At 55.0% G+C, this 24,094-nt stretch overlaps 1 protein-coding gene across 19 annotated transcripts in view; it reads right to left on the reverse strand.

Moving 5' to 3' along the window:
• The window catches only part of PTPRS (protein tyrosine phosphatase receptor type S), a 178,041-nt gene that overhangs the window by 26,464 nt on the left and 127,483 nt on the right, over positions 1–24,094 (reverse strand). For 7 of the 19 annotated variants that reach the window (XM_068164964.1, XM_068164953.1, XM_068164954.1 and 4 more), the window contains 11 exons: positions 17,775–18,080; positions 14,222–14,415; positions 13,755–13,781; positions 11,950–12,067; positions 7,975–8,565; positions 7,141–7,241; positions 6,314–6,567; positions 5,844–5,937; positions 5,435–5,650; positions 2,331–2,488; positions 1,370–1,381 (listed from right to left, as the gene is read on the reverse strand). In XM_068164964.1, coding sequence (XP_068021065.1) covers positions 1,370–1,381; positions 2,331–2,488; positions 5,435–5,650; positions 5,844–5,937; positions 6,314–6,567; positions 7,141–7,241; positions 7,975–8,565; positions 11,950–12,067; positions 13,755–13,781; positions 14,222–14,415; positions 17,775–18,080 — 2,071 coding nt within the window. The remainder of the gene's footprint in view (positions 1–1,369; positions 1,382–2,330; positions 2,489–5,434; positions 5,651–5,843; positions 5,938–6,313; positions 6,568–7,140; positions 7,242–7,974; positions 8,566–11,949; positions 12,068–13,754; positions 13,782–14,221; positions 14,416–17,774; positions 18,081–24,094) is intronic. The other 12 variants (XM_068164965.1, XM_068164959.1, XM_068164968.1 and 9 more) reach the window with 8 other exon arrangements.

The following is a 24,094-nucleotide window of genomic DNA, read 5'->3' on the forward strand; positions in this document are numbered from 1 at the left end:
CTGCAGGGGGCAGAGAACCTGCACCTACAACCTGTGGCTTGCAAACATTGTCCCAGGCCTTCCAGCAAGACAGCTGCAGAGCTGCTGCCTCCTCCTGCTTGGCTTGCACAGAAGCCTCCACAGAGCTGCTGCCTCCTCCTGCTTGGCTTGCACAGAAGCCTCCACAGAGCTGCTGCCTCCTCCTGCCTGGCTTGCACAGAAGCCTCCACAGAGCTGCTGCCTTCCCCTGCTTGGCTTGCACAGAAGCCTCCACAGAGCTGCTGCCTCCTCCTGCTTGGCTTGCACAGAAGCCTCCACAGAGCTGCTGCCTCCTCCTGCTTGGCTTGCACAGAAGCCTCCACAGAGCTGCTGCCTCCTCCTGTGATCCAGCACACTTTTAGCTGCCTCTTAATGCCATTGATAGGTGGCAGCAGTGGCAGGAGCTCTGCCAGCACTGCATGGGGCAGCATTTTGGAAGGGCACCACTCTGCACTCAGGGAGCAGTTTATTTTTGCTGCAGTCCTGCAGCTGCTGTGAATGGTTGGCTGGCAAAAGCCAGCAGTAACTTCCAGGGAAAGCTCTCCCAGCCTTGGAAATGGCTGGGAAGGAGTCTGAGTTTTGCAGCCATAAGCAGAGTGTTAGAAGTCCCTTGGCTGGTGGGGTAAGAACAGCTCCTGCAAGGGGCTGAGGCCAGCTCAGCTGGTGAGGTTCTGCTGCCAGCATGCCAGTGGCTCAGGGACAGCCTGTGTGGAGCAGCCAGACATGGAGAAAACCTTCTCTCACCCCTGACTGCCACACAAATGAGTGCTTCTCTGCTCCATTAACCCAACATTTTATGAGCCATTTACTGTCACTGCTGCTCAGGACCATTCCATCTCCAAGCTGGACAAGCAGGAGGCAGCTGAATTGCTTTGCTTTTTGTGTGCCCTGCTTCAGAGATGGTCCTGAGCTTGTCTGACACAGGGCTGCTGTTAGGACAGATCTAATGAGAGGAACAACAGAGCCCCACCACCACAGACAGCAAAGACTGCCTCACACACAGCAACAATCACACCGTGGTAGGGCTTGGAAGGGACCTCTGGAGATCAAGTCCAAGGCCCCTGCCAGGGCAGGTCCACCTAAGGAAGGGCACAAAGGAACAGGCCCAGACCAGCTTTGAATGTCTCCATGATCTCTGAGACCATTGACAGGTTGGAACCTATCACCCAACACCATCTGATCAGCTCAACCATGGCACCAAGGGCCTCATCCAGGCTCTCCCTAAACACCTCCAGGGATGGTGACTCCACCACCTCCCTGGGCGGCCTGCTCCAGTGCTCTGTCACCCCTAAACTAGAGCAGCTCTTCCTCAAGAAGGAACCTAAGGAAGTGGCAAATCTGATGCTCTTACCTGTCTGGTTTGCTGTCCAGGAAAGCAGTGGAGAGAAGACAAGACAAATGTTCAGGTTAGAAAGGACTTGCAGAGGAAAGGGAGAAGCTTTTGCTCAGCTCTAACCCTGCTACCACAGTGGCAGGTGGGAGCAGCAAGGATTCCTCATCAGGGCTAATGGACAGCAACAAGGAGCAGCTGAGCACTCCTGGGTGTGCCCAGCAGCTTCACCGGGCTGGGATGCAGGAGGCACACCCAGAGCCTGAGCAGAGGCACCTGTGCAGGGCTGAGAGCTCCCTCCAGCCTGGGTACTCAACCTCCCTGGCCACAGCTGCCATCCTGCCCCTCCTCCTGACCTCTTTTGCTCAGCATCTGCTCCCTCTCCTGTCCTCTTCCACTGCACAGTGTGCTCAGAGGCCTCCCATCCTCATCCACACACCACCAGCTGCTCAGAAAGCCAAGGCAAAGGGAGAGATTCCCAGGGGGTGTTCCCTCCCCTCTCCTGCAGACTCACATTCCAGCCCTGCTCTCCTCTCCTCTCCCAGCTCCTGTCTGAGAACAAGAGAGGTCTCTGCTGATCCAGAGCAGCAGAGGTGCTCTCCCTGCACGCCCCCAGCTGTGCACACATGGAGCACAGAAAGGGGAGGCTGTGAGCAGTGATTCTGGAGGGTAAGGCAAGAGACCTGACAAACTCATGGCACCCCTGCCAGCAGGGACTGTCTGTGAGACAAGCACAGCTTCACTGAGTGCCAGGGGCAGACTCTGAAGCAATGAGTCCCCACCACCCACTGCTGTCTCTCCTGTGCCTCTCAGACCCTTCCTTCCACGTCAGCATTTGTGCCCCAGGGCTCCTCTCCCTGGTGCTGCTGGAGGGATGTGCCCTCAGCTGACAGCTGCAGGACCAAGGAGGAAAACCCCTTTAGGGGCTGCAGCTGGGGCCATGCAGAATGGGTCAGAGGTCTGGGCAGGAAGCATCTCTTACTTTTTGTAGAGCAGGATGGCAATGACGATGCAGATGATGAAGACCACGGCCAGCACCGGCCCGATGACCCAGATCAGCCCTTCCTCCCCATCTATGATGGGCTGTGGATCAGGGTTGTCCAGCTGGATGGGGTCAGAGAAAGGACTAGCAGCAAAAGTCTGCAAGACAGGAAAGGTTGTGGGGCACAGATCAGAGCTGGGACAGGGACTGAAAACCAAGGGCAAGCAAAGAGAATTCCAGGAGAGAAATCACTGGGCAGGAGGAGAGGCCTGAGGCACAACCCAGCCAGCACAGACCATGCCCTCTGCAGCCTGCAACAGAACTGCTCTGGCAGCAGCTGGATCACAGCCACCACCCTCCTCCAGTGCTCCAGGCAAGACAGACCCCTGAAAGACTGCAGAAGAGCAGCCCCAGAGGGGAGCTGAGCAATGCTCAGCAAGAGCTAAAGGAGCTGTGGAGGGCAAGAGGCTGGGGCCAGGCTCTGCTGAGTGGTGCCCAGGGCCAGGCCAAGGGGCAGTGGGCACAGACTGGAAGCCAGCAGGTTCCATCTGAACAGGAGGAAGAACTTCCTGGAGCAGGCTGCCCAGAGAGGTTGTGGAGTCTCCTGTGGAGAAGTTCCAACCCCCCCTGGGCATTGTGCTGCTGGGCAAGCTGCTGTGGGTGCCCTGCTGGAGCAGGGGGGTTGGACTGGGTGAGCTCCAGAGGTCCCTTCCAACCCTGACCATGCTGGGAGGCTGTGAAGCTGCAGACTGCTTTGTGCTCAGGGCTCACCCAAGCTGGTAACCAGGAAGATGCTTGTAGAGATCTCTGCCTCTGCTCCACCACATCCCTGAGGCCTCCCCACTGCCACAAACACACAACCACATTTTCCAGGCTCTCATGTAACCATCTGGCTTTTGACAGTCAGAGGGGATTACAGAGAAAGAGGGGAGGGATTAAAACAGGAATTAACACTTACAAACAGTCTGGGTCTGGTGACTGGAAAAACCCAACCCTCACAATTAAGCATCAATTAATGGAAGGCACTCTCTCCTCTGCTCCCTCTGCAGCCAGCTGGGCTCTCCAGGAGGAGAGTCAGAGGCACCTCCAAACCCAGCAGAGTCCAATCTAATGGGCACTGCCTGTGAGGACTTTATCCTCACCTCCAGTCTAAACTTCCCCTGGCACAGCTTGAGACTGTGTCTTCTTGTTCTGGTGCTGGGTGCCTGGGAGAAGAGACCAACCCCCAGCTGGCTACAACCTCCCTGCAGGGAGTTGGAGAGAGCAAGAAGGTCTCCCCTGAGCCTCCTCTTCTCCAGGCTAAGCAACCCCAGCTCCCTCAGCCTCTCCTCACAGGGCTATGCTCCAGGCCTCTCCCCAGCTCTGTTGCCCTTCTCTGGACACCTTCAAGAGTCTCAATGTCCTTCTTAAACTGAGGGGCCCAGAACTGGACACAGGACTCAAGGTGTGGCCTAACCAGTGCTGAGCACAGGGCAGGATAAGCTCCCTGCTCCTGCTGGCCACACTCTGCCTGATGCAGGCCAGGATGCCCTTGGCCCCCTGGGCACAGGAGATCTGGGTTGGGGGTCTTTGACCTCCATCAGCTCTCAGCAAGCCTGCAGTGCTGGGAGCTGCCAGGGCTGCAGGCTGTGGTGTGTGAGGGTGCAGTACCTTGTTCTGAAGCAGAAGTTACCAGCAGCTGCAGTAATCCGATTGAGGAACCATTCAGCAGTGTGCCAGCCCTAATCCTTTAATATCCACCACACCACTCAGGAGTTATTGGGGGACACACAACAAATAAATCAGTAAAAACAACCTTCTGCAGACCCTTCATTTCCAAGAGCTCCCTGCTACAATTCCACAGGGGGATTTAAAAACAGCAAGGCATGAGTCTGCTTCCCCTCGTGCAGGAGGGAGGAGGCAGGTAAATATTGCAGCAGTTGGTTTTCAGCAAGCCAAACACAGCCCCTCTGCAAGCAGCTGAGGTGCTGAGGTGCTGGGGGACACAGGGAGGTTTCCACTGGAAGCTGCTCCCCTCTCTGCTTGGCCAAGCAGGGGGTTGTGACTTGCTGCTCTCCAAGCAGGGTGTCCAGGGGCAGTGCCCTAAGGGATAAGAGGACAACCTCTGCAAGGATGGCTCCTTGTAAAGGGCTTTGACCCAAGGACCTCTGTCCTGAGCAGAGAGTTCAGGACTCCCCATCCCAGACACTCATCTGGAGCATGTCACAGAAGCATGGCTGGAGAAAACCTTTAGGATCATTGAGTCCAACCATCCTCTAACTCTGCCAAGGCTGCTGCTAAACCATGGCCCTCAGCTAGTCCTGACCAGTAAGACCAGCAAAAAGCAGCAGCAGCAGTGCACAGCTGCTTGAGTCACAGCCTGTCTGCTGGGAAAAGCACCATCACAGCATGCCTTGGGGTGAAGGGAACTGTGAAGCTCATCCAGCCCAACCCCCCTGCAGTCAGCAGGGACATCTGCACCCAGAGCAGGTTGCTCACAGCCCCACATGGCCTGACCAGGACTGGTTCCAGGGAAGGGGCAGCTCCCACCCCTCTGGGACATTGTTTCACCACCCTCTGTGTAAAACATTTCTTCCTTCTCTCCCATCTGAATCTCTCTCTTCCAGTTTCAAACCATCTCCCCCTTGTCCTGCCACAAGAGGCCCTGCTCAAAAGTCTGTCCCCATCTTCCTTATAAGCCTCTTTAGGCACTGAAAGGCCACCAGAAGGTCTCCATGGAGCCTTCTCTCCTCCAGGCTGAACAACCCCAACTGTCTCAGCCTGGCCTCTGAGCAGAGAGGTTCCAGCCCTGCCAGCATTGCTGTGGCCTCCTCTGGCTGCCCCTCCAGCAGTGCTGTGCTGAGGACTCCTGAGCTGGATGCACATTTCCTGCAGGCAGACAGAAGCACCAACAGCTCCAACAGCCACATGCAGGAGCTCAGCAGCTGGGCAGGAAGATCTTTACCAAAAAAAACCCAAACCCTTCAAACTCTGGCATCTGGTGTGGGAGAGTCATGGAGAATGCCAGGGGGGCAGCAGGGAGGGGTCTGCCTCCTCCTGGTCTGTGCTGGGGACAGAGGGGAACAAGCTGCTGGAGGGGGCAAGAGAAAGCAGGCAGCACTCACGGCCTCGGGCTCCTGCAGCACTGCCAGGATGAAGAGGACATATTTCTGGCCTGGCTCCAGGGCTCTGTTCTCAAAGTTGTCGTAGTGCTTCATGTCCCCCAGGATGAAGTGCGAGGGCAGGGAGCGGAAGCGGGCGGCGATGTAGGGCTTGGGGAAGTCCAGCTGCCGGGAGTGGCGCAGGCTGCGGCGCCGCAGCCTGGCGATGTCCTGCACCAGCTGCGGGGGCAAAGCAACACTGAGCCCTCAGCACCACCAAGGAGAGCTCCACTCACACTGCCCACGCCTTAGCTGCTCAGTGTGGAGCACAGGTACCCCAAGCCCACCCTTGCTGGGCTCTCGCTTCACCATCCCACCCAGGACAGCTGTCTGCTGCCTCCCTGCAGCTGGCTGCAGTTCCACCCACACTCACCTCCTCCAGGTCCATCTCCTCAGGGCTGCCCAAGGGGTTGAGGAACTGTCCTCCCCGGGACTTCCTTAGAGGCACCACCACAATGTAGTAAGCCCTGAAAGTTGGGAATGATGAGGAGAAACAGAAGGAATTCATCTCCTCCTTCAAGGCACAGAAGCAGAGGGTGCACACTCTGCTGTGGGAGGGCCAAGCAGCCCCACTGCCCCCCCAGTGCATTCTGAACTTAGCACAGCTGTTCCTGCTGCTCCTGCAATGAGTCTGGATTCAGTGGCAGCCCCACATGACATTTCTCCTTGTCTACCCTTTGCATGTCCTTAGCATCCACTTCCAGCTCTGGGAAGTGGCTCCAGAAGGCTAAACAATGCAGGGCACAGCCCCTTGCAGGTTTGTAGCATGGCCTCCAGCCATCAGGGCTGACCCTCCCAAGGGAACCTGAGCACCCCACACCCGCAGCCCCCGCAGACACCTACTGGACAGCCACAGGGCTCTTCACGTCCGGCAGAATCACCACCACGTTGCCATCAGCATCAGGCTTGTGGGTGACCTCTGGCTTCCTGGGCAACATATCAGCTGCAGTCCAGGCTGCCACGTTCTGCTGCAAGCCTCCCATGCTGTTGCCTCTGTTCATGAGGACGAAGTTGTAGAAGGTGCGAGGCCTCAGGTTGGTGATGAGCTTCTTGGTGGTGCGGCCGTCCACGTCCACGTTCAGCCCGTTGTACTGGATCTGCAGCGGGGCAGGAGGCAGCACAGCTGGCACCATGGCCACAGCTGAGGCTCCTCAGAGCCACCAAACTCCTTCCTCCCCCTTCATTGCTTTGGTCTGCAGAGGACACGGGGCGCTCAGCTCTGCCAAGGCTCCGTCCTGCTCTGCCGGAGCTGGAGCCAGCAAGGAGCCATCTGAGCGAGGAGCTCTCTGTCCCTGGTGCTCATCACAGGGTCCCCAAGCACAAAGCAGATGCAGACCAAAGCCTTGAAACTTCTCTGGAAGAGCAAATTTCACCTGGAAAGGGGAAAATGGAGCTAACTTGCCTAGGGAGGAAAAGATCTGGGAACAGAGGTGGGGAGTGCAACCCAACAGCCCTGACTGTCAGCCCTACCACTGGCAACCTCATGGGGAACAACTTCTTCCTCACACCCAATCTGAATCTCCTCATTTCTAGTTTTGCTCCATTCTCCCCAGTCCTATCACTCCCTGGCATCCAGAATTCCTGCCTCTTACAACCTCTTAGTCAAACAACAGAGAAGACCCCCAGGAAACTGGGAAGAAACACAGCTCCAGCTCCTCCACTCCACTTGCCTTGTACGGGGTGGGGGAGTTGTAATTCTCAGGAAACTCCCAGCTCAGAAGGACAGAAGTCTTGGTCACCATCTTCACCTTGAAGTTTTTGGGTAAAACTGCTGAGAGAAAAGTGAGGAGGAAAAGGAGAAAGGAGAAGAAAAGGCAGCAGAGGGAAGGAAGAGTAGGAAAGAGAAGGGAGAGAGTGTCAGGCACTGGGAGCAGGGCCTGCCAGGCCGGGTCTGGCTGCTGCTGCAGAACAAGGGCTCGCTCCCTCCTCCACACTTTGCTTGAGTATTGCCAAGGTCCATCTCCCACTGCTCCCTGTCTCCAAGCCTAACCCCAGGCAGGGGTGAGGCAGGCTGGGGTGGCTTTGCCCCACACACGTTATGGATCTGGGTGGCTGCTGCAGGAACGAGGTGCTGGCTTTCTGAGCATGCTCAGGAGAGGAAACCCCATCCCAGGTCACCTTTGGAGGTCTGGTTTGGCTGCTTGGTTGTTGGTTTTTGGTTTTGGTTGTGTTTAATTGTTTTGTTTTGCTATAGTTTTGTTTGCTCTCTTTTGGCTGTTTGCAAAAGCTGAAGAAAACTCTGCCCACCTGTCGAGCGCCTGGCCCCCCACCTCAGGGGCCAGAGAAAGAAGGGTGTCCGGACTTAACTGAAGTAGAAAGCGGTAAAAGGAACTTACCTGGCCCAAGGCAGAGGGGAGCTGAGGGACTGAGCGTGACGCCAGAGCGCTCTGCATTTACTCACGAGCCTGGCTGGGCCTGGCTTGGCCTCTCCAGCTCTCTGCCTCCCGGCACCAGCCCCGGTTACAAGGAGAGAGAGAGAGGGAGGAGGAACCGGTGAGTCCTACCTTGGTCCAGCTGGAACGTCCGATACTGGACGGTTGGGCTGTAGGGCCCGGGGCCTTTACTGGTGTGGGCACGGATTTTAACATCGTAGGCAGTGTTGGGTTTGAGGCCGTTGAGGGTGTAGGAGTTCTCTGGGGAGGGGGGCAGGTCTCTCTCCAGGGGGCTGCCAGGGGACCCGGCCTCCCGGTAGGCCACGGTGTACTTGACGATGGCTCCGTTCCGCTCGGCCAGCACGGGGGGCAGCCAGCCGAACTGCACCGACATGGACGTGATGTTGCTCGCCTCCAGGATCTGGGGGTAACCCTTGGGGATGTCTTCAGGGGTGGTGAGTTCCTGCACAGCTTCCTCCCCGAAGCCGGCCCGGCTCTTGACGGCCAGCCTGAACACGTACGTGGCGCCCTTGTGGATGCTGCCGGCTGTGTACTTATCCTCCGTGGCAGGGAACTCCAGGGTGGCCAAGGGCTCCACGTCCTTGCGGCCAAACTGCAGCCTGTAGCCCAGCACCTGGCCTTCTGCATCCAGGGGAGGCTCCCATTTCACCAGCAGGGTGTTCTCCTCTGTCTGGTGCACGGACAGGATGGGCTTCCCTGGGACTGGGAGAGAGGAGAGACAGCTTCAGTCAAACCTGCAGGAGAGCTGCAGCTGCTGCCACAGGTTCCTCAGAGTAGAGGGCAGGTTCCAGCTCAGCTCAAGTAGAGCAGAGCAGAGGAGGCTGAGGGGAGACCTGCCTGCTTCATAGAATGGTTTGGGTTGGAAGGGACCTTAAAGGTCATCCAGTTCCAACCCCCCTGCCATGGGCAAGGACACCTCCCACCAGCCCAGGCTGCTCAAGGCCTCATCCAGCCTGGCCTTGAACACCTCCAGGGAGGGGACATCCACAGCCTCCCTGGGCAACCTGAAAAGAGGCTGCGGTGAAGTGGGGGTTGGTCTCTTCTCCCTAGTGATAAGTGATAGGACAAGAGGAAACAGCCTCCAGCTGCACCAGGGGAGGGTTAGGTTGGAGATGAGGAAAAATTCTTTGCTGCAAGAGTGGTCAGGGATTGGCAGAGGCTGCCCAGGGAGGTGGTGGAGTCCCCAGCCCTGCAGGGGTTCAAGAAAGGTGTGGCCATGGCACCTGGGGCCATGGTTTAGTGGCCATGGTGGTGTTGGGTTGATGGTTGGACTCAATCATCTTAGAGGCCTTTTCCAAGCAAAACATTTCTCTGCTCTGTGACTCAGTGCACTTCAGTTACCCTCCTGCACACCCAGCTGCTGCCACCCACCCGTGGTGCAGGTGGATGTTGTCTGCCAGGTTCAGGAAGTGAGAGGCACTGCCAAAGTGTCAGCTGTGAGGTGCTGGCACATCCTGCATTTATTCTCTTCCCTTCCCTTTCCTCAGGATGGAAAGGGCTGCACCCTGCCACAGCTGGGGAGAACAAACTCTGCAGTCCTGACTCTGTCCTGGTCACTCCAGCAGACAGATTCCCAGAGCAGGGAAGAATGAAGGCTGAAGTCTCCCAGCTCCCATCCCCTCTCTCTCCATTACTCAGCACAACTCAAGCAGAAAGAGACTGGAACAGATTGGCTCAGGCTGGGAAGTCCAGAGCAGCTGAGGGTAAAGTAATGAAGGATGGGAAGGGAAGTCTGGGCAGCCCCAGGTCCTGAGCAGCAGGCAGGAGGCCAGCTAAGCAAGTCTGGCAGGCATCTGATCACCCAGTTGGGTACAGAAAGAAGTGGAAACAGCCCAAAATCTGTGCAGGGCAGAGGGCAGGGGTGCTGCTGCTTACTCTGTGCAGTTTCTCTCCTCTGGAGGAAGGGGAAAGACAGCTGAGTGTTGGAGTGCTTTCAGTTAGCTCCCTCCTTAACCCCTCCACTTTTGGGGGGATATTGCAGGAGCTGTGCCTCTGTCTAATGAGCCCTGGCACCGCCTGACTGCTAAGCAAGCCCACAGCCACAGTTAAATGACATGAGCATGCCTGGAGGTTCCTGAAGCTGGAGAAAGCAGAGCATTAATTCCAGCAGCTCACGCACCATTTGCACTCAACTCCACTATTAGAGAGCTCATTTCCCTCTCCCTGCCTTGCTGTTTCTCCTAGGAATGGAGCTAGGAGAGAGCCCAGCCCACGCTTGCAGCAGGAGCCCGACCGAGGGTCAGCAGGCTGGAGAGCTGCAGAGCAGCTGATGGAAGGAGTCAGCTGGCAAGGATCCCTCTGCAGAGTCAAACTGGAGAAACCACTTTGCCTGACATCTAAAGAGTTGATGAAGCAGGCTGAGGAAGGCTCATCTCCCACTCTGAGCCCTGGTGAGGCTGCACCTGAAGTATTGTGTCCAGTTCTGGGCTCCTCAGTTCAAGAGAGCCAGGGAACTGCTGGAGAGAGTCCAGCAGAGGCCACAAAGATGCTGAGGGGCCTGGAGCAGCTCTGTGAGGAGCAAAGGCTGAGAGCCCTGGGGCTGAGAGCCTGGAGGAGAGCAGCCCCAGAGGGGAGCTGAGCAATGCTCAGCAAGAGCTAAAGGACCTCGGTGAGGGGGCAAGAGGATGGAGCCAGCCCCTGCTGAGTGGTTCCTCAGAGACAGGAAAGGAGCAACAGGTACAAACTGCAACCCAGGAGGTTTCATTTGAACTTAAGGAGAAACTTCTTTGGTGTGAGAGTGCTGGAGCCCTGCAGCAGGCTGCCCAGAGAGACTGGGGAGCTCTGCAGAGCTTCCAACCCGCCCTGGGCGCTGTGCTGCTGGGCAAGCTGCTGTGGGTGCCCTGCTGGAGCAGGTGGGGTTGGACTGGCTGATGTCTAGAGGCCCTTTCCAACCCTCCCCGTGCTGGGATGCTGTGACTATGAGCAGGGGGCTGTGGGCTTGCCTGGGAAACAAATGCTTTATGCACTTCAAACTGTCAGAGAACATCTGGGGAGCAGCGCTGGGAGAGCCTCCCTTGGAAGTGCCTCTGAAAGCCATTAAAGAGCACAGCAATGCCATTACCTTTATGCTCCCAGTTTTTATCACCAATGTTACCATAATCAGCTGAGCTTGAAAATATTACATTTGCACAACAAATGTTGCTGAGAAGAAAGGCTGAGAAGGAAGCGTGGAGGGAAGGGGGGGAGGGGGGAGGGGAGTGTTTTATTTTGCAATTGGTTTGGACAGTAAAGGAGAAAATTGGATGTATGACTGTGCTTAAATTCAGCCCCTAGCCCTCAGTGATAAAGAAAGAAATCTCTCCTCTCAGAAGGTGTGTTGACTCAACACTGCAAAGGAGATAAGAATGTTACCCAGCCAGTGGAAAGAGGTTGAGCATTTTCCACCCCCCCTCTCTTTCAAAAATAGCTATTTCAAGCTGGGGGAGATGGAGGTGGGGTGGGGTTTTTTTTTTGGGGGGGTAATAGCTGCTGTGCAGGAGACAACATCCCTCTGTGACTGATCACCTGCACTGCAGATCCTAATGGGGAGAGATGAGGGAGGGTGACTGAAGGGAGTGAGGAGGGAGGGAGGCTGGCAGAAAGGCTCCAAAAGAGAAAAATGACCAGGGGAGAGAGCCTTGGCAAGGGGGAAATGCTGCTGCTCTGCAGATCTTCACAAGTCAACACCATGACCTCTGGCTCTCCTGCTCCTCAGGGTATCTCTGTGCACCAACCATCAAAGCTGCACAGGGCCCTCAGCCTTTGCTCCTCACAGAGCTGCTCCAGGCCCCTCAGCAGCTTGGGAGCCTCTGCTGGATGCTCTCCAGCAGTTCCCTGTCTCTCTTGAACTGGGGAGCCCAGAACTGGACACAATACTTCAGGTGCAGTCTCAGAAGGGCAGAGGGAGGAGGGGAGGGGAACCTCCTGACCTGCTGGCCACACTCTTCTGCTGCTTCACTAGAAGAGATTTTGCCCCTGGGCAGCAGGGCATTTGTTGTGGCTCTGTCCTTCCTGGAGGGAGTGGGATGACAGAAGCTGAGTCTGGAGAAAGAGCTTCTTGGCCTTAGGAAAGTGGTGAAAGCTGAGGGCTCAGGAGGGGACTCTTACCTGCACCCTTTGTGGTGACCACTTTGGGTTTGCTGCGAGCACCATCTCCCTTCATGGTGTAGGCTGCTACGGTGATGGAATAGGAAGTCTCAGGCTGGAGCCCAGCAATGATCATCTCCTGTTCGTGAGATCCCAAAGGGAAGTCATGTCAGTGTCCAGGGACACACACACAGGGACACCTCTCCTCCTCCAGGAGGCTCAGCCCTTCTCTAGCATGCAGGAACAGTCACTGAACCTGAAACCAGGGGACACTCTAGGGCAGCTGGCAGGAGGATGACAGCCACATTCCCTGAGCCAGAGGCAGGCACAGCCTGGCTGCTCCCAGCCCCTGTAAGCACAGCAGGGCTCTGCAGGGCTCTGCTTCAAGACCTTCCCTTCCACATCCACCTCTCACACAGGCCCTATCTCAACACAAACCACTTCAGCCATCAAAATGCTGTTTGTGCTCTTCAAAGAGTTCCTCTTCACTCTGCAGCCTCAGAGGAGGTCTCAGTGGTTTCAGGGAGATGACAATTTCCTTTTTCCCCATTCCCCCTCCTCCCTTCTCTCCTCAGAGATGTTCTTTAATGCTTTCATAGCATTAAAGGGATTGCTTCAATGTAAAGCACACAACATCACTTTTTCTGTTTGTGCTCTAAAGCTCTCTGCCCCATCCCCAACAGCTCCCTCCTTCCATCCTCTATCAGCCTCACCACACACCTGGCTCCCAAGAGCTTTTGTTACCAGCCTGGCCTCAAGAATGACCCTTCCCCAGGAAGCATTCAGCCCTTCCCCAGGAAGCATTCAGCCCTTTCCTTCCCCAGGAAGCATTCAGCCCTTTCCTTCCCCAGGAAGCATTCAGCCCTTCCCCAGGAAACATTCAGCCCTTCCAAGGGCTGTGCTGTAGAAGGGAGCCCCATGCTCTATCAAACAGGATGAGTGCACATGCAGCAGGGTTTTCTCCAAGGCCCTGGGAAGGAGGGAGATGTAGATGTTCTCTGCCATCCCTCTCCCATCACCTCCCACTGCCCCTTGGTGCTCTCAATATTGTATCTCAGGGCAAGCACATGGAGAGATTTATTGGTCCTGAAATTCTCTCTGATGTCCCCAAAGCTGAGCAGGGTGTGGAATGGCAGAACTTCCAAACAGCAGGGTTTGCATCACCAGGTCTGGAAGCCATCAGCTACAGAGAAACCTGTTCTGCTCCCACAGTAGCCACTGAGTTTCATTAAGATGGCCTCAAGCTGCAGCAGGGGAGATTTAGGTTGGGTACTAGGAACAATTTCTTTGCTGCAAGAGTGGTCAGGGATTGGAACAAGCTGGGAGGTGGTGGAGTCTCCATCCCTGGAGGTGTTCATGAACTGTGTGGCCATGGTTCAGTGGCCATGGGGGCGCTGGGTTCACAGCTGGAGTCAAGGTCCTTAGAGGCCTTTTCCAACCCAAACAATTCTATGGTTCAGCCTAACCATGCTTTACAGTCACAAGCCAGAGGTGCCTGCAGACCAGCCCATCTTTCAGTGTATGTTCAAGGTAGTCCTAAATCCAAGGTCCCATCTGCTTCCCCATGAAGGAGCAGCAGCAGCCTCGTGGCTCCTCCAGAGCCGAGGGGAAAACCCTGCAGCATTGCTGCGTGCTGACGAAGGAGATGATCACAGAGGAGTGGCAGAGCAAAGTGAGGAGGGTGGGGACAATGCATGGGGACAGCAGGATTGAGCTTTAAAACAGGCACACTGGCACTGCAAAAGGTATCACAGAAAAGGAAAACATCACAGCACAACAGGAAGGGACAGAGCCAGGATGGGAGGACTTCTACTGGTTTTACTTACGTATTCAGCAGTGTCATCTGTTTCCCACTGGGCAGAGAACAAGAGAGGTTTTGCACATGAGAATACAGGAGGGGAAAGAAGGGAAAGACAGAGACACAGCATGAGGAAGGAGTCCCTGAGCAAGCAGCCACACAAGGTCAGAAGTTACCAGGCCAGCATGAAGGAAGAAGTAGAGTGGGAGAAATTAGTAGATTCCACTGTGGCCTTTTTTTGCCTGTCATAAAAGACTTCCCAGGCACAGGGAGGGTGGATGGGGTTTAGTTGAGTGCTGGGGCAGCAGTTCAGACTCTTCCACACTAGCTATGAGTGCAGCTGAGCTGCAGAGAGACAACACAGACCTCGTCACAGAGCCACTCAGCCACCTGCCCCAGAGTCAGGCTGCCTGGGACGAGCGAAGGCGGCCAGAGCACCCACCCCCAACTCAGGCCTTCCACCAGAGGAGCCTGCAGCAGCAGGCAAGTGCTCACCTGGGCATCAGCCAGCATGATATCCTTGATCTGGGGCAGCCCCCTGGCCTCTCCGTTCTCCATGCGCACATAGTGGACCTGGTAGCCGCGGATCTGGCCGTGCTGGCGGCTCTGGACTGGGGAGCGCCAGAACACCTGGATTGCAGTTGAGTTCAGCACCTCCACCTCCACCTTCCGAGGAGGGGCACTGGGCACTGCCAGGAAGGGAAGCAAGGCAGGAGAGTCACTTGCAGATGTCTGTCTGGAGCCTGTCACTTCACCTACGGGATGCACTTCATCTCTGGCACATCCTTGCTTCACCTCTAGGACATCCTCACTTCACCTCAGGGACATCCTCACTTCACCTCTAGGACATCCTCACTTCACCTCTGGGATATCCTCACTTCACCTCTGGGACATCCTCACTTCACCTCTGGGATATCCTCACTTCACCTCTGGGACATCCTCACTTCACCTCAGGGACATCCTCACTTCACCTCTAGGACATCCTCACTTCACCTCTGGCACATCCTCACTTCACCCCTGGGACATCCTCACTTCACCTCTGGGACATCCTCACTTCACCTCAGGGACATCCTCACTTCACCCCTGGCACATCCCCACATCCACTCTCCAGCCCTGAAAGCAGGAGGAGACTTCCCCAGCTATGCCATCATCTACCATGGCATTTATTCAGTGACCCAGGGAAGCAGCTCTGGGGGATCTAATCAGAGGACCACAGAATCATTTTGGTTGGAAAAAGGTCTTTAAGATCATCCAATCCAAATAGTCCCTGCTCTCTAGGTCTCTCAGCACCACATCTCTGCCTCTTTTAATCTGCATGGCTCAGAGATGTGCATGGAAGCAGCTCCACCTCAGTCCAGCCATCCAGGTACTTCCAGATCACATCCTCAGGGCAAAGCTGATTGGTAATGGGCCAGGAAAGCTCTGCCCTGGCTGTGGGACATGGGGTGCAGAGGATGTGGAGGATGGCTTGCCCTTGGACACAGGTGTCAGCAAATCCAGAAGAGGGCTACAAAGATGATCCAAGGGCTGGATCTGCTATGAGGACAGGCTGAGGGAGCTGGGGGTGTTCAGCCTGGAGAAGGCTCTGGGGCACCCTCAGAGCTGCCTTCCAGTACCTGAAGGGATCCTACAGGAAGGCTGCAGAGGGACTCTTCATGTGGGTGTCTAGAGACAGGGGAAGGGGGGATGGTTTGAAGCTGAGGGAGAGCAGGGTTGGACTGGAGCTTAGGAAGAAGTTTGTCAGTATGAGGGTGGTGAGAGTCTGGGCTGGATGAGGCCCTGAGCAGCTGAGTCTAGCTGAGAGGTGTCCCTGCCCACGGTTGGAGTAGATGATCTCTAAGGTCCCTTCCAACCCAAACCATTCCACGATTCTATGATTCCCTTGTCTCTCAGGCAGGGGAGGTGGCTTGGTGCCACCTGCCACTGCATCACCTCAGGCTAGGAAAGAAAGAGATGACTGGGATGGAGCTCAGGAAACAAAACCACAGGGCATGCCAGCTTCATCTGCAAGCCAGCCACGGTGCCTGAGCAAGGGATTGTCCCCACCTGGGCTGAGGTTCAGGGAAACTGGAGGCACAGTGGGCACAAACCAGCTGCTGTTTCTCAAATTCTTTTTATCTGGGATGGAGGAAGAAAGCCTGAGAAGTTTGGAAGTGACCTCTGCTAGCTACTGAGCTCCTACCTCAGCCTTCCTGTCAGGGTGCTCCCCCTCCATGCACACATTCCTTTTTCCTTGGGTTTGCCTTATTGTAGGAATGCCAAGGAAACTGGGCTGGCTGCTCCCTGTGTCTGCCTCTGAACTGGAGTGGAAACTGCTCCTCACTGAAGGGATTTTGTAGGTTTTAACAGATTCTTCCTCTCCACCACTAATCAAAACTTGGCCTGAGAGGAGTGAGTAACAAGGAATGTGTGGGAAGAACTCTTAATATTTTACACCAGTTCCTGGCAGCAGTCATCTCCTCTCCTCTGATTTCATTTCTCTGCTGCCTCTCAGCTGCTTCCTTGCTCAGCAGCAGCTTGTCAAGAATTGTGGTGCAGCCAAGGCTCAAAAGACAACCTCAAAGACTCATCCCTAAAGCAGGGAAGGACAACCCTACAGAGCCCTGCTCTCGGAAGGGCTGGGGGAGCTGGGGGCTGCACATCCCACAGCAAAGGTCCTACTCAGGCTTGGGTTTTGTCCCACACAAGCCACAGAACAACTGTTGAAGTTGGAAGAGACCTTTGAGATCATCAAGTCATCAACATAAGAAGTTCCATCTAACCATGAGGAGGAACTCCTTTAACTTCGGGGTGGGGGGGGTGGGTGCTGTGCAGCATCCCTTTGCTTCCAGCTGGGCTGGGCTGGCAAAGTTAATGTTTGGGGGTGGAATTTCAACCCACCACACCCCCAAATTGGGGGGGGAGGGAAATCATAGAATCAATAAGGTCAGAAAAGACCTCAGAGGTCATCAAGTCCAACCTATCACCCAACACCCCATGACTAACTAAACCATGGCTTCAAGTGCACATCCAATCCCCTCCTGAACACCTCCAGGGATGGTGACTCCACCACCTCCCTGGGCAGCACATTCCAATGGCCAATTCCTCTTTCTGAGTGCTGAGTACAGGGCAAGAAGCAGAGAATCATAGAATCAGTAAGGTTGGAAAAGACCTCAGAGATCATCAAGTCCAACCTATCACCCAGCTCCCTCAGCCTCTCCTCACAGGGCTGTGCTCCAGACCCCTCCCCAGCCTCATTGCCCTTCTCTGGACACGTCCAAGTGTCTCAAAATCCTTCTTAAACTGAGGGGCCCAGAACTGGACTCAAGGAGTGGCACCAGGGGAAGTTTAGGCTGGAGGTGAGGAGAAAGTTCTTCACCGAGAGAGTCATTGGTCATTGGGATGTGCTGCCCAGGGAGGTGGTGGAGTCCCCATCCCTGGAGGTGTTCACAGAGCTCATGACTAGACCATGGCACCAACCTGCTGTTTATTTCTGTACCCACATTGTAAATACTGTATATATCTAACCTGCCTTTCCACACTGCTGGTGAAGTACAGCATTCCTTCCTCTTCTCTGGCTGAGCTAGCTGTGGGTTTTTCCCTCTTTGAGGGGGAGAGAAAGCTAGGCTGTCTGCAGGCTGACTGTGAGGAGCTGGGAAGGTGTAAAACCACAGCTGCCAGTGCAGGGCAGCTCACCTTGGGGCTTTGGTGAGCTAGGCCTTCTCTCTCAACCCACTACCAGAGGAAACTGGATGTGGCACTTGGTGCCATGCTCTAGTCATGAGGTCTGTGGTGACAGGTTGGACTCCATGATCCTCAAGGTCTCTTCCAAGCTTTGTGATACTGTGAGACTGTAACCAGTGCTGAGCACAGGGCACAATGACTTCCCTGCTCCAGCTGGCCACACTATTCCTGATGCAGGCCAGGCTGCCCTTGGCCTTCTTGGCCACCTTGCTGGCCATCAGCACCCCCAGGGCCCCTCGCTGTTTGGCAGCTCCCCAGCCGCTCCCACCCCAGCCTGATTGAGGGGAGGGAGATCAAACCCCTGAGGACGCAGAGGCTCCCTTACCATCCTCATCGGTGCGGACGATAACCGGCGAGCTCTCCGGGCCCGGCCCCACCTCCGTGTGAGCCACCACGGTGATGCGATACTCCGTCCACTTCTCCAGGGACTCCAGGAGGAGCTGGCTGGCGCTTGGGGGGATATCATTCACCTCCTTGAGCTCCGTGTCCTCGGAGTCCAGGGCTCGATAGTGGACGCTGTAGCCAGCCAGGATGCCATTTTGGCTCTCAGCCGGAGGCGGCCGCCAACTTACCAGAATGGCAGTGGATCTGGTGCTGACGCATTTTACGTCTTGAGGGGGGGCAGACGGTTCTAGGAGGGGGGGGAAAATTCAGGAGGGGGGGAAAGGGAAAGAAAACAAAAAACAAAACAAAAAAACAAAACAAAACAACAAAACAAAACAAAACAAAACAAAAACAATAAAAAAAAGGGGGGGGAGGGGGGAAAAAAAAAACCAAAACCAAACCACAACCAAACAGAAAAACACAAACAAAAGATGGGAAAGGTAAAGAAAAAAATAATGAAATAAATAAGAAAATAAAAATAAGAAAATAAACCACAAACCAACCAAAAGGAAACAGAAAAAAAAAAAACACACACAAAAAAGAAAAATGGTAACGGAAAAAAGCTAAAAATAAAACGTACGAAAATTCGGTTTTAGGAAGATAAAATTAAAGGAGAAGAGAGCTTTTTGTTGCTGTCTCTTTTTGGGGGTGGGTTTCTTTTCTGGTTTTTTCCTCTTTTGTGTGGGTTGTTGTTTGTTGGGTTTTAATGAATGGGAAAAGAAAAGGGGGAAGGAGAGGAGGGGAAATCAAACCAAACCAAACCAAACCAAACCGGGACAGAAATGCAATGGGAAATCAAAAGCGAACCAAAGCGCTCGAGGAGCCGGAGGAGCGGGAGCGGCCAGCGGGCTAGCCAAGAGGGGTCCTGCTGCGTCTGTCCAGTGTGGGTGGCACTAAGGGGAGCCACCAGCTCTACCCCCTCAAGGACCTGTCTTTCAGCTCCCTGCTTTTCAGGCCACGCTCGTTACAGCGGAGCCCACTGACAACCAGCGAGACCTGGAAGCCAGGAGGGTTCCACCTCAGCGTGTTTGGTGTGAGGCTGCTGGAGGCCTGCAGCAGGCTGCCCAGAGGGGTTGTGGAGTCTCCTTCTCTGCAGAGCTTCCAACCCCCCCTGGGCTCTGTGATCCTGGGCAAGCTGCTGTGGGTGCCCCTTGGACTGGGTGATCCCCAGAGGCCCCTTCCAACCCCCAGCATTCTGTTTTCCATCTGTCTGGCAAACCCTGCCCTGGTAAATGCTTTGCTCCCAACCTGCAGTCTCTGGGATCTCGACTTTCTTTGAAGGGATTTGGGAAAAGTAGGTAAGATAAGCAAATCTTTTGCCAGGAGGCTTAGAGTGAAGAGTCTGCTTCCAGATGGAAGTTGTTAGTTGTGTACAGATTGAAGGAGGTGAAAAACCCCGGGGGTAGTGCCCAGGATATTGCCAAGCAATGAGCCCACAACGTGTTTAGAGAGGAGGGGGTTAGAGAAAAGACTTGCAGAGGAGCGAGGCAGCAGCCTTGCCACGGTGCCCAGCTACCCACGGGGGCTTCCCCAAGTGCCAGCAGCTCTGCCTCCTGTTGCACTCTGCCTAACCCACATCAAAGAAGTATCTCTGCAAGCCCCAGGAGGACAAGCCTGTAGGCAGGGCCCTGCGCAGCTCCATGCTCATGGAATCACAGAATCGTTCTGATGTTCTCATGGTGGCAGCAGTCAACTGTCTGCAGGCTGACTGTGAGGAGCTGGGAAGGTGTAAAACCACAGCTGCCAGTGCAGGGCAGCTCACCTTGGGGCTCTGGTGAGCTGCAGTTGGTCACTTTTGAGTGCTGCCTGCTCAGCAGGAAGCAGGATGCTGACAGCAGCTCCATCAGAACAGAGGTGTGGGGCACACATTGCCATGGGGCTGTTCAGCCTGGAGAAGAGGAGGCTGAGGGGAGACCTTCTGGCTCTCTACAGCTCCCTAAAGGAGGCTGGAGCCAGGTGGGGGTTGGTCTCTTCTCTCTAGTAACAAATGATAGGAGAAGAGGAGATGGTCTCAAATTGCCCCAGGGGAGGTTTAGGCTGGACACTAGAAGAAACTTCACTGAAAGGGTTCTCAGACCCTGGACCAGGCTGCCCAGGGAGGTGGCTGAATCCCCATCCCTGGAGGTGTTTCAAAGCTGAAGAGATGTGGTGCTGAGCACCATGGTTTAGCCCCAGCCTGGCAGAGGTAGAGAATGGTTGGGTTGGATTCAAAGGCCAGTCCCAACCCAAACGAGTCTGTGACTCCAAGCCATGGCCAGGCCCTGAGATGTGGGGAGAGCTGCAACAACCTCGGGTTTGGTGATGGAGATGCCATGGGTCTGAGCCCTTGGCAAGGACTGGACAGAGAGTCTGCCCCTTCTGTGTCCCACCTGTAGCCTGGGCACTTAGGGCAATCTCAGGCCAGGCTTTTCCAATCACTGATTACAATTGATCAGCCCAAGTGAGCAGAGATGATACATCCTGAAGGCAACCCTGCAAATCTCTTCTCACCCAACACAGTCAAACTGCCAGGAACAGCTCTGAACTCTGCAGACACTGCCAGAAACTGGAGGGGTTTCCTTATAACCCCCCAAAGCATCAGCTGTAAGGAGCAGAGGAGCAGGTAAAGGCTGCTCACCGTTTCTCATTCCTCTCTTGCTTCAGTGAGGAGTGATTTGCTCACACCTCATCCTCCCTGAGCCACACAGAGTCTGCCTTGAGGACTCTGCTACATCCAGTCCCACTCTGCCCAGTTTGCCCTGGAGTGGAAGCCACTTTGCTTTGCACCTGCCTCCAAGAAACAGCATGAAGTGGGTTTTGCCTCAGCCTTCCACCTCGGTCCAGTAGGACCTTTTGGGTGCTGCTCTCCTGCCTTTGTGCTGTGTGGCCCCATTCTGGCTCTGTTTAAAAGGGGCAGAATGAAAGCCCCTCGTCCTCAGGAGCCCCAGAGCAGAGGGTGCTGACCCCTGGCCATGGCTAGCCACGCAAAATAATACAGAAGATGGCAAAGGAAGAAAACCAAAGGGAACAAACTGGAAAAACCAACCAGAAATCAAGCCAGTAATTTGAAACAAACAAACAAAAAACATCAGAAAGGAAATCATAATAATAAAATAATACTGATATAAAAAGTGACTCCTTCCAGAACATTCCCAGTCTTGGTTACCTACCTTCCACGCTTCAACTGCTAACTTATAAAGACTTTCTCATGGGAGAAGAGAAACTGAGCTATGAGGCCAGACCAAGCTCCTGGTGGGTTTCTGCTCATGACTGGCTTTTCAAAGGCCACCCTGCCCCACTGCTAGCCCCTGCCAGCAGGGCCTTGGCTATTGCAGTCAGGGCAATTTTGGACCCCAACCCGTTCTCTTTTGCTAAGCTAACAGGACAGAGGCCAGAGAGCAGGGTGGTAGAGTCCCACTGATGGATTCTCATCCCCTCTAGCTCTCTCCATCTGCTGTGACATCTCCAGAAGGGAGGTGCACTGCTCCTTCCCACACCCCAGAAGCACCTCCAGTCCCTCTCAGGGCCCAGAGGAAAAGGCTCAGTGCTCTTCCAGCACCTGCCATGATGCTCTTTGCTTCTTTTTTCTCGCCACCAAGGGCTGGGACTATTAAAAGCCACCCTTCCTGCCTAGCAGTCCAGCCAGAGCCACCAGGGCTGAGAAACCCACTGCAGAGAGGGTCTGACCTGACCTACCCTTTCCATCCTGAAACTCACTCTGAAAGCCCCAGTAAGCAGAGCTGGAGCTCCAGCTGGCCCTTGGGTGCACTCTGCGTGGCCACGCTCGCTCACTCACCCTCCAGGCTCCAGCACAGGGACCTGCCGAGAGGCCCTGGAGCGAGGCTGCCCTTTGGGATGCTTTGCACTTGCTCTGGTCAAAGAGGCAGCCAGGTGGGTGGGTGATGGGGGAGAAGGCCCAGATCCCACCCGGACCCCCTCCCCGTCACTCTCATCGGCTCTACAGCACCTGGATGAAAAGAGGCACCAAGTGCTGGCTGGCCACACTGGAGACGCATCTGGGGGGCTCATGGCACTGAGTTTCCTTCACAATCCAGCCCACCCTGAGGGACCTGCAGACCTGCACCGGGACAGCAGCCAGGAGCTGGCAGCTGGAGGCAGGAGGCCAAGCATCACGACCCAAAGGGGAGGCTGTGAGCTCACCTCTGCCACGAGCCCCTTCGCTGGAAGGGGAGCCGCAGCACAGGAGAGCGCATGGAAGGCCCCCCCAGCCAGGAGATCATCCTGGTGGGCTGCTGGGGGGTCCCAGCTCTTTGGGAAGCCCTCCCCACCCTCCCACGGGCTCCAGGCCATCCAGGAGTGTGTGCAGATCCCTGCAGGACAGGGTGGGCTGTATTTGTGAATCCGCTTGAGACCAGCCAGTACTCACCTGAGCTGCACCTCTTACATGCTTTAAAGTTGACTGTCCAAGCCACAAGAATGACCCTTACTGACCTTGTACAATACAGTGTTTTTTAACCCTTTAGGTACCATAGACTTTGGATAAGGTTTTGTTTCACTTCATATACTGTGAGGAAGGGGGGGGAAGGGAAGGAGAGCAGAGCTAATGGGTGGGGGACACATCCTTACTTCAGAAGGAACAGGGGTAAGGAAGCTCCCTTGTTCCTCTACACCTGCACATGCAGCCTCACAGCACCCACCCTGCCAGCCCTGTCTGCTGACACATGCTTTGCACTCTGAAATTTCTGAGTAGGAGAGTTGCCAAGGAGCCCTGGGAAGGTCATGGCTAGTTAGAAAGGGCAAACCATCAAATCTCCAACCATCAAAATCTGTTACTTTAGTGTTTTGGTTTTGGTTTTGTACAGTCTAAGTCTCTGGTACTTGAAGAGTTAAAACTCAGCTACTTCAAGAAGAAAAAGATACTTTACCTTTAGTTTAATGGATTTTACTTTGGTTATGATGCTCAGGAGGAGCCACCCTGACAGGGAGGTGGTGGAGGGTGTTGTGCAGCAAGGTGTGCAATGCAGGGAGGGCTGCAGCATGCAGGCTCATGCTTGCCAGCTGAGTTGGGGGTGGGCAGAGAGCATCCAGCACCTGGGCAAGGCTGCGAGAGGACCCAGGAGGCTTGGCTGCTGCAGACAAGATGCCATCATGGTGTGAAACTGCCCAGCGAGAGGCAGGCAGACAGAGAGCAGGGAGCTGGTTTCATTGGGCAGTGAGAGCAGGCATGCAGGCAGGCAGACAGCAGAAGAGAAAAGAAAGAAGAGCCATGGAGCAGGCCAAGGAGGAGCTGAACGGAAAAGGAGCTGCAGAGGGGAGACACAAAAGCCTGTCCCGAGCCAGAAGGTCTTTGAGCCGAAGGATGTCGCCTGGACCAGGGAGAATTGATTCGTTCCTCCAACAGCCAGCCAGGAAAAAGTGCTTCACCGAGTTACAGGACACTGACAGCTCCCAGCTGATGTTCTCAGGAGTGTTAAATTAAAGGAACTCTCCCCAGGAAAGCTGAGCTACACAGAAATAGACCAGGCCTCATCTGGCCGGGTGCCAACTTAGGAAAAGCCCCAGAGCCTTCCCCCTGCCCAGCTCCCCTTCTCCTCACCCTGCAGGGAGAGATTTTCAGTGTCACTAAGGCCTGCTGCCATCAGCTCCCACAGCCCTGAAAGCACAACCCCCAGACCCTCTTTTCCTCCCCTCCCCACCAATCTCAAGGAGGGAAACCTCTTGGAAAACAGAAGCAGAGTGTGTGAAGTTTGACACTTCTTTTTCAGGTCCTTTCAGTTCCTCTTCCCCCACCCCCACAGTGATGCTCCCTCTGACAGTACCACACTGGGATCAGAACCAGCAGATCTGCAGCAGAGCCAGGAAAGGATTTTCTTTTGGTATGTGAAGAGAGGAAGAAAAACAATAAAAGGACAAAAAAATATTGGGGGAAAAAAAAAAAAGAGGGGGGGAAAAACAAACATTTGAAGGAAGGAAGAAAACAAAACATCTTTAAATGGACTGGAAGCCTGAGAAAGCCTCAGTAAGGAATTCTGCCTGTGCAGAAACAGACTCACTCCCCTTTCCTCCCACTCCGGGGGGGAGAGAAAGAGAAGGAGAGAGAGAGAGAGGGGAAAGAGAGAGAGACAGACAGACAGCAGGACGTGACAGAAATTAAAACAGAAAGCTGGGGCAGGAGCCCAGCAGAGAGCCCACTGCTGTCCCTTGTTAAGGGCTCTGAGGGATGGGAGCAGGAGCTCTCTCTCCTCACACTGGTGACCAGAGCCATTTCTGAGTTAGTTCTGCTCCCGGCTACTCCAAACTGCAGCGGAGTGATTTAGTAGA

The sequence above is a fragment of the Melanerpes formicivorus genome, unplaced genomic scaffold (assembly GCF_026170545.1).
Source record: "Melanerpes formicivorus ecotype bairdi unplaced genomic scaffold, bMelFor1.0.p_v2 SCAF_83, whole genome shotgun sequence".
Classification (NCBI taxonomy): Eukaryota; Metazoa; Chordata; class Aves; order Piciformes; family Picidae; genus Melanerpes; species Melanerpes formicivorus.